At 46.1% G+C, this 9,670-nt stretch overlaps 1 protein-coding gene across 1 annotated transcript; it reads right to left on the bottom strand.

Moving 5' to 3' along the window:
- Positions 1–1,305: 1,305 nt before the first annotated feature.
- LOC122919582 (torsin-1A-like) lies at positions 1,306–8,061 on the bottom strand. Its single transcript, XM_044268679.1, has 5 exons — positions 7,812–8,061; positions 6,419–6,672; positions 4,776–4,951; positions 4,133–4,260; positions 1,306–1,612 (listed from the first exon to the last, which is right to left on the bottom strand). The coding sequence occupies exons 1-5, from the start codon at positions 8,044–8,046 to the stop codon at positions 1,371–1,373; spliced, it is 1,035 nt and encodes a 344-aa protein (XP_044124614.1). The 5' UTR covers positions 8,047–8,061; the 3' UTR covers positions 1,306–1,370.
- Positions 8,062–9,670: the final 1,609 nt, after the last annotated feature.

Raw genomic sequence — 9,670 nt, 5'->3', positions numbered from 1 at the left:
CAGTGGGAAACGTCTGAGCCTTTGGTTGGGTATATATGCAAAAAATAATGTCGGAATTACTGTTTTCTTGCAGCGCTGGGTCTCTAGGTTTGAATACGACCAAGGACAACATCTGCATGGAGTTTGTATGTTCTCCCCATGTTTGCGTGGGTTTCCTCCGGGTTCTCCGGTTTCCTCCCACCACCCAAAGACATACTGATAGGGAACTTAGATTGTGAGCCCCATTGAGGACAGCTTGATGCTAATATCTATAAAGCACTGTGGAATATAGTAGCGCTATATAAGTGCAGAAAATAAATAAAAAAATAAATTCCCCACCAAAAAATATAAAAGATTTATGTACCCCAAAATACAATAGGCTGGCGCCTAATGGGGTTTTCCCATTTATAATACTTATCCCCTCTACATATGAGGAGATAAGTGTATGATCGTGGGGGGTCTATCCGCTGGAATCACCCAGTGATCATGAGAACAGGGGTCCTGGAGTCCCCTATGAGAAAGGAGCACATGTGTGACCATGGGACTGCTGTAAATAGAGTTGAGTGCTGTCGTCAGCAGTCCCATGGAGTGGTGGTCACACATGTGCTCCTTTCTCATAGGGGACTCCGGGATCTTGTTCTCATGATCACTGGGTGATTCCAGCGGATAAACCCCCACCCCCCCACGATCATACACTCAGGGGGTACACCACCAATGATGTCAGGTGAGGCGATCAGGTAGGGGCAAGAGGGGGGGGGGGCAGCAGAAGGGCCATGAGCAATGAGCGCTTTTATTGTGGCAAAGGGTTAGGTTACAAAATTGGCATGGTGGGGGCGCGTTTCAGTTTTCGCCTCAGGCAGCAGCCCTGCATACACGTATCCCCTGAGGTGGAGGGAATAAGTATTGTTAGTGGGAAAACCCCATTAGGCACCATGGAGCAGTGGCCACACAAGCTCCACAACTCCGTGACCTCTGTTTTCGTGATCGCCGTGTAGCCATCAGAGCTTTAAAACAAATAATTTTCTCAGGTCATTTGGGTTTGACAGTACAAATGATCCGTGCAGCAATCCCTTGACGTAGGATGTGGCCAAGCACATGGAGCTTCATAGCAGACCCATCCATCGCACTGAAGATCTCTGCGCATGCTCGCGCTCAAGCATATTTGGAATCTGCACCACACGGATCCTGAATACAGAACTAAGCAGCTCCAGTATCCTAGTCGCCTCCACAAGCCTTTCGGGGTCACTTAGGGCATATAAACCAATGGTGCAAAGTTAAACGTGGAAAGCACCAGCCACTTGCACCTGAATGGTCAAATAGAAGGATATCTTTATTGAAAAGTCCATAAATAATGCATTTTGGGGCAGAAGAGTGGAATAAATGTCTCTAGTTCATTCAATAGTCACTCGTACATGCACATTTTTGCAGCCATTGTCAGAAAAAATGTTCTCCCCCTTGGGGTAATATCGCACGCCCTTGGCAATTCTAGAAACAACCTCTTCATCTACTGTTCTTCCTCTTCGCTTCAGTTCTGCCCTCACACACATCTCCACATGCTCCAGTTCCAAAGGCAGGAAGGGCACAATGATGTCAATAACTTTTCTTTTAATAAGGTCGCAGTCATAAAATTCACCTGTGGATAGAAACATGTCATCAAAATCACATTAATATACCCCATACATCACCTCCATATTTAAGAAGAGAGCGCTGACCATGTTTCTCTGACCGTCGGCTAAGTGTGCACGGAAATCTCAAGAGAAATAGCTGTTGAGCAAACTATGTATGGTCAGGGAATGGTGGGTCACCATATGGGCAGGGGGACCTTTCAGCCTGAGTCATTTAAAAGGGGTTTTCTGGGAGGTATGTATTGATGTTCTAGGCTCAGGATAGGGCATCAGTATGGGAACGGTGGAGGTCCGACATCAGGCAACCCCGACGATCAATTGTGACATCACGTTCATCGGTCATATGGCTTATTACTTCCATTCAAGTGTATGGGCCAGTCATATGTCAAACCTGTATGCCTCACACAGAGTTTTTCGAAAATGACAAATCAGGACCACAGAATCTACATTTTTTACACCTATTTTGCATCAATTCCTGAAAAAAAAATGCATGGGCTCACACTACTCACTACACCATAATATGAATACCTTGAAGGGTGCAATTTTCAAAAATTACGCTCTGGAAGGCTTGTGCCTTTTCAAATCTTGCTGAGTCCAGCAAAACAAAAATTGATCAAAATTTAATTTAAAATTGTAAGCATTTGAAATAAAATAAATATGGCTGTCAAAGTAAAGCAGACATATGTAAATATAACTTATATATGACACTAGTACAGAATGAACATATACACTACTCACAAAAAGTTAGGGATATTTGGCTTGTGGGTAAAATTTCAGGATGAATCTAAAATGCCCTCTAACCTTTACAGGTGAACTTAATGTGACCTTCTCTAAACCTTTGAATGCACATGTCCAACTGTTCAATGTTTCAGTACTTTTTGTACAACTTGCTGTTCTCTAACAAGGAGCTTAACGGCAAAATTCACAACAGGTGTTTGATCCATGAATCGCGCAAAAAATTTCCTGGTTCAATTCAACAATCCTCCTCATCATGCTGTTCACATTTCGACATCATGAGACCAAGTCGACACCTAACAATTGATCAACTGTACCTTACCATTGCGAGGCTTCAAGCAGGATGTTCTCAGACGTTCTCAGAGATACAGCGAGACTGGAAGAGTCACAGAAACGTCCTTTGTCTACTTCCCACACTGATGACCGCATCATTGTGAACAATGCCTTGCGGAACCAGATGATGAATGCCACACAACTCCAGGCACATTTAAGGGAAGTGAGAGGCAACCAAGTGTCACATCAGACCATTCAAAACCATTTACATAGGCATGTTCTGTGTGCTAGACAACCAGCAAGGGTACCTGACCGCACCACCAGGCACAGGTGTCATCATCTTTCATGGGCCAGGGAGCATCTACGCTGGATGAGGGACCAGTGGGACTCAGTGCTGTTTACTTATGAAAGTTTATTCACACTTAGCAGAAATTATGACCGCCAGCTATATTGGAGGCGTCAAGGACAGCGCTATGCATGATCAGCCACTGTTGTCACTAGACGAGCGTTTGGTGGTGGTGGTGGGGGCAGGTGTGTCTTGTCAATACAGATCTGCACTACAGTTTGTGAATGGTACAGTGACAAGCCCATATTACTTGAAGACCATCATTAATCCAGTCATTGTACCTCTGCATGAACAACACAGGCCTAATTAATCTTCATGGACGACAATGCGCCAGCTCATCGAGGTCGCATCATTAGGGAATGGCTGCTGGAGACTGGGGAACCTCAAATGGAGTGGCCTGCCCTTTCTCCAGACCTGAATCCCATTGAAAACCTATGTGATCAGCTGAGTCGCTGTGTAGAGCCTCGTAGCTCTGTACCCCAGAAACTCAATTACCTGAGGGCCGCCCTTCAAGAACAGTGGGATACCATGCCTCAGCAGACATGAGTCTCCTTGTAGCATGAGATGTCGTTGTCAAGCTGTAATTGATGCTCAAGGCAACATGACAAGTTATTGAGACAGTGAAATTTTTGTGATGGTATACCCACCACTGGTTTTTGCTTTTGTTTCAATGAATTGTTTGAGATTAGGAAATCACCATTGCATGCTTCTACTTAAATGGGGGCGGGGGGGGGGGGGGCTGACAAACCTCATCACTTGGCACTTGGCTGGACATGTAAAGGCAAGCTTACTTTTAACTGGCTCTCTGCTCCTTCTCCCCTAGGCCTGCGATGCTCTGCTGGGCTCCCTTGCTGTGAACATCCTGTTTGACATCTCTGCAGACAATCCATGGCTGCAGCAATGACAGGCTCCCCTTACATTATGAAAAATGGTCACACGAGGCATGGGAAACTGGTCACTGTCACAGCCAGTGATTGGCTGCGGGGATGTCAAACCGGATATTGACAGCGAGGGGACCGTGGCAGGCCTGGAGAAAGAGGAACAGGGACTCAGCATCCAGGAAGCAGGTAAGTAAGCTTTCCTTTAGAGGTCCAGCCAAGTGAAGGGGTTTGCAAAAACACCCCCATTCTTGCACAACCCATTGAAAGGGTTAATGTATTTTGTCCATACTTACTTTTCATCGATTTTAGCAAATGTGAAGATAATTCATTTTCTATGTCGCAGAGTTTGATCTCCTCCCTTTTCTTTCCTTGCCTCCGATACTCCAAAGTCAAATCAGAGATAACGTCTGCTCCAGTATTACTAAGATATGAAGCACAAAGGAATAAAGAATGATGAAACTATGGAATTTTACCTAATCCAGAAAATCTGGTAACATTCTAAGAGCATGGTCTAGACAAGTAGCTAATCTGACTATGTAGAGGATAGTGTAAATGTCAAGCCATTCAATATGGTCCCATTCGAGTGGCATGACTTGGGCTGTAAGTCCATGTGTATGGTGGGCCGATCATCATTGGAGCTGTTGGAGACCATCACCCTCTATGGAGAACATAAATCTGGTGCAGAGCATAGTGCAAAGACTTTAGCTAGGTAAGCATAAAGCCACCATGAGAGAAGACTCTGTGCTTCTTGGTCACCAGAATTTCCAGACTGATGGTTTTTAACCTGGACCCCCAAAATAAGCTAAAACATAAAACAAGGGTATTCCACTGAGGGTGGCATTTCTTCTACGCAGCACTGCTCCTGTCCAGGTATCAGCCTCTTCCTAGTTCAGATTGACCATCTGTAGGGTTCAACTTCTTAGATGTCTAGGTTACCTCACAAAGATGAAAACGCTCCTTCTGTAGGACACGCCACCAATGTTGTCATGATAATCTAGATAAGGCATCAGGGAGTGTAAGAGTTCTGGGTGCATTTTGTCAGCGTCATCAAATATGAAGATAGAGCGGTCACAACGTGACACGTTCCCTTGGATCCATGCATGCAACTGGTCCTGTCAGTAAAGATAAAGCCATAGTTTCAGCAAAGTGTAGGTATCGTTTTGCATGTGGAATATGATGGACTTTTTCTGCCAAGTATGGCGCTCTTTAGAAACCATTTCGGTCCATGTGAGCAACTTTTTGTTCTTTCAGGACATTGGCTTTTTCTGGGCACAATGTGGATGCACTAAGGTACTCTGGACATTGCCACTATGGGGCCACAATATGACTGTTTTTGTAAAGACTGCCTCAACATGGGCTTTTCTTGGCATGAGGAGGGTAGTATATGGTTCTGTGTTAGGACATATGGCACTATGTGGATGCTGGGGACTGACAAATGGTGTGTCAGCAGCAACCTCCTAATAATCACTGGACTGCAAGCATTATAACAGACCAAAAATCCAGTCAGAGACGCAGAGGTGGTAGCATCCATACAGGTGGAGATAACTTGCGTTTATCTACAGCTTCATGGATACTAGTTGGTCACCGTCTGGAAATGACTGGTTACTGTATGGACCATGCATCTAAGGGCGGGGGTGCACCTAGCCTTTTTGCTTACTGAGGCAGGAGGGTCAACTTGCCTCCTGGATAGTGTGTCCCTGTCTAAAGGCCATTTAATGTGGAGTCATGCTTCTTCCAGGCTCCTATAGTGACTCCGTTTGGTTATGGTCTTGCTTGTACTCCGTCCTTTCCACAGTTGATATGTTCTTCTGCAAGACAGTTCCTAGTCCTCTAACTACACAGCTGGCTTTATGCATAAGAAACCTTGGCAAGAAACTTTTTGACCACCATGTTGGCATGTTGAGATCCATACAGCAGGACCTCATACACATTAGCGTAACAGCCTTTAAAACCCTGCCTCTAATTCATACCTAAGGCCTTATTCACACGTCTCTGTCCGTTTTGTGGACACAACTACCCAGAATGTGCCTCCTCCCTTTAGTCGATCCATTTTTTTGGCATCTGCAAAATAATGCATTTAAAAAAAAAATTGTATGGATCTGTAAAAAATTGATCAAACAGAAATATTATCTGTCCACTGTTCTCAGTTTTTACAGTCCCATTGAACAGAATGAGGACATGCTGTCCGCACAGTAGTGCACACATCCTATGGAACAATGGTCCACGGAAAAAAACGGATGGCTGAATACATATATGAAATACAATGGACCGTGTGATGTCGTCAGGAACACAGGCAGTACACTGATGTGAATCACTGATCTGTGAAAAAGAAATAGGAAATCTACGTAAAGAAATTTACCAAGGCCGGTAGCTAGTTTTGGGGATGTCTGCGCAGGACTAAAACGCTGCGGATTTAGATGCAACAGATCTGCACCATGAGAGATTTTATGAAATCTCACCAACACGCTGCAAATCTGCAGGTGACTGGCATAGATCTGTCTCAGATTGTTTTGCCGTAAGTTACGTCCCATGTGCACATACCCCTAGCCAGTATTTAGGTAATACAGTAGATCCATTACCTTGTATGTTTCCACTTGACTTTCGTGAGGAAAAGCAACCGGTGCCACGATGTTATGCACAAAGTTGCTCTTGGTGCCCCTTGGATTAAAGTGTTTGGCCAGAATCTGACTGACGTAAGTCTTGCCGCTGCCGGTCAGCCCGTGAAAGGAGAGGACGAGGGGTTTGAGACGTTCTTCGTTCTGCATTACTTTGATGATGACCTTCTTGGCTAGGTGCTGCCCAAATAATTCGGTGTCCAGGTCATACTGCAGACCTGGAAGAATAGATGATCATGTTGATATCGATAAGACTGGTGCCAACCGGGGCGCAAACACTACGCTGGCTAGCGGTGTGGCCTGGCACACGTACAGCCTTTGGCTATAATCATCAATGGCTCCATTCACTGACAGCGCGAACTTGAAAATAGTGAAGTGAAACACAAAGGACGTGGGGCTGATACATTTTGCCTTCTCGCTCCTGACACCCTAGGGTGATTCTGCTAGCGGGAGCTGAGGTTACAACAGGGGATGTGTATTATTACATGGCGGTAAGGGCTCATGCAGACGAATATTGTGCGGAACGTCCGTGTGGCTGGCGCAGACAGATGCCGACCCATTCAAGTGATCTGTCCGCACTGCAAAAAAATAGAACAAGTTCTTTTTTTTGTGGAGCGGAGGCATGAACAGAAAACTACAGCGTGCTTCCGTGGGGTTCCGGGCCTCCGTTCCTTACCGCACCTTCCGGATTGCAGACTCAATCAAGTGAAAGGATCGCTGCCCATTGTCACAATCGGCCATATTGACCACAGGGTACACACGAGCCATATACAAGTTCTGAACAGGATCGTTTGGACGCCAAGCACTTGGATTCCTATAACACAACCTGCTGCGTGTGACTGTGAATACACCCACGGCTTTCCCCAAATCCCACCGTTGTAGCAATCTTACTTTGCCGCCTGCACTGTAAATGTACATCCTGGTGCAAGAAGGGGGTTGACCTAAAGGGGTATTCCCATCTGGGACATTGATAGTATACATCTACATTATGCCCTCAGTGTCGGGCCCCCTTGAAGTGAACAGGAGAGCACAGCGTGTTCTCCAGTCACTTCTATGGGAGTTCTGATAAATCACTGAGCTCCGGCTTGGCAGTCCTATAGCAGGGCGAATGGAGACGTGTCCGTGCTTCCACCGCACCACTGCAGGACTTCCAAAAACAGCTGAGCATTTGACTATTTTTGAAATTCCCATAGTAGGTAAATGTAGGGTGCCTGCGCATGCGTGCTGTTCTCTGTCCTATCTCCATTGCTACTGACATGCCATCAGTGTCCCAGATGGGCCAAACCCTTTAAGGGGACTAACCCCACCCCAATGCACTGATTGTAGGGGTCCTCTTTCCCCCTGCAGGGTCTGTTACCTGTGATGTTGATGACTCCCTCTCTAGGACAGCACTCACAGCTCGCGGGCACTCCACTCGTATAACAAGCCAGGTGATCACATGACAGCCAGATATGGGCATCTATTAAAGAGACGACCGCAAAGATTTGGTATAAATCTTGTAGCCACTTCATAGCTCTGCTGAACTTGCAAGATCCAAGTATATAGTGACGACCCGGGAGATGATCTGGATCTATTCTTGTTTTCACTTTCATTTACTTTTGCTGTAATGTCACTAAACCGGTCCGATCAGGTGTGTCCCTAGCAGTCGCCCCACCTGATTCCTGAAGCCAGATCACTGCCCGTGAAATAAAGACAGCACGATATCATGAGTCATGAGGACGCCTTCACATGCAGCGGATTTGGTCGCAGACATTTGCGAAACTGAATATCGGATCCATTCATTTGAAAGGGATTTGCAGAAATCCACGCACTTGCTGCCAAAACAGCCCCATATATGAATCGATGAAAGATAAACATTCTGCAACTAACTTGTACCACAAGAGGTAATAGGGTTAACTCCGTCCTGCCCCCTTCAGCATACCTGTACCTTCACTATTAGCAGACAACATACAGGGGAAACCAAAATGGAAAGGAAAATAAAAGGTGACGATTCCACGTCGCCATCTAGTGCTGCTCACTGGTACTGCGTGTTTTTTTAAAATCACTTGTTATTGTTTTTATCCCCTCTGTTTTGCAGTTATGGATGAACCTCTAGCAGTTTGTATTGAAGGTCCAGATGGGAGTTCCTGTTGGGGGTGTGTCCCTGCATAGTCCAACACTGCTGCCAGTGCCAGTGGTCAGCACTGGTGCCTTGCAGCGCTGGGTCTCTAGGTTTGAATCCGACAAAGGACAACATCTGCATGGAGTTTGTATGTTCTCCCCATGTTTGCGTGGGTTTCCTCCAGGTTCTCCGGTTTCCTCCCACCACCCAAAGACATACTGATAGGGAACTTAGATTGTGAGCCCCATTGGGGACTGCTTGGTGCTAATATCTATAAAGCGCTGTGAAATATAGTAGCGCTATATAAGTGCAGAAAATAAATAATAAAATAAATTCCCCACCAAAAAATAAAAAAGATTTATAAACCCCAAAATACAATAGGCTGGCGCCTAATAGGGTTTTCCCATTTATAATACTTATCCCCTCTACATTTGAGGGGATAAGTGTATGATCGTGGGGGGTCTATGCGCTGGAATCACCCAGTGATCATGAGAACAGGGGTCCTGGAGTCCCCTATGAGAAAGGAGCACACGTGTGACCATGGGACTGCTGGAAATAGAGTTGAGTGCTGTCGTCAGCAGTCCCATGGAGTGGTGGTCACACATGTGCTCCTTTCTCATAGGGGACTCCGGGATCTTGTTCTCATGATTACTGGGTGATTCCAGCGGATAAACCCCCACCCCCCCACGATCATACACTCAGGGGGTACACCACCAATGATGTCAGGTGAGGCGATCAGGTAGGGGCAAGAGGGGGGTAGCGGAAGGGCCATGGGCAATGAGCGCTTTCATTGTGGCAAAGGGTTAGGTTACGAAATTGGCATGGTGGGGGGCCGTTTCAGTTTTCGCCTCAGGCAGCAGAAAGGCTAGGTGCAGCCCTGCATACACGTATCCCCTGAGGTGGAGGGAATAAGTATTGTTAGTGGGAAAACCCCATTAGGCACCATGGAGCAGTGGCCACACGAGCTCCACTACTCCGTGACCTCTGTTTTCGTGATCGCCGTGTAGCCATCAGAGCTTTAAAACGGATAATTTTCTCAGGTCATGTGGGTTTGACCGTACAAATGCTCCGTGCAGTAATCCCTCAACGTAGGACTGTGGCCTAGCACATAGAGC

The sequence above is a fragment of the Bufo gargarizans genome, chromosome 9 (assembly GCF_014858855.1).
Source record: "Bufo gargarizans isolate SCDJY-AF-19 chromosome 9, ASM1485885v1, whole genome shotgun sequence".
Classification (NCBI taxonomy): Eukaryota; Metazoa; Chordata; class Amphibia; order Anura; family Bufonidae; genus Bufo; species Bufo gargarizans.
Note: the sequence above shows the minus strand (reverse complement) of the source record. Positions and strands in the feature narration are given on the sequence as shown.

Bases quoted from the DNA above. Each gene is read 5' to 3' on its own strand.
- LOC122919582 (XM_044268679.1), bottom strand. From the start codon at position 8,046: ATGAAAGTGAAAACAAGAATAGATCCAGATCATCTCCCGGGTCGTCAC. The intron at 4,952-6,418 runs GTAATGGATCTA...CTTTACTGACAG, and splicing joins GTCAAGTGGAAACATACAAG to GACCAGTTGCATGCATGGAT. The intron at 4,261-4,775 runs GTAACCTAGACA...TTCATATCTTAG, and splicing joins AGCGTTTTCATCTTTGTGAG to TAATACTGGAGCAGACGTTA.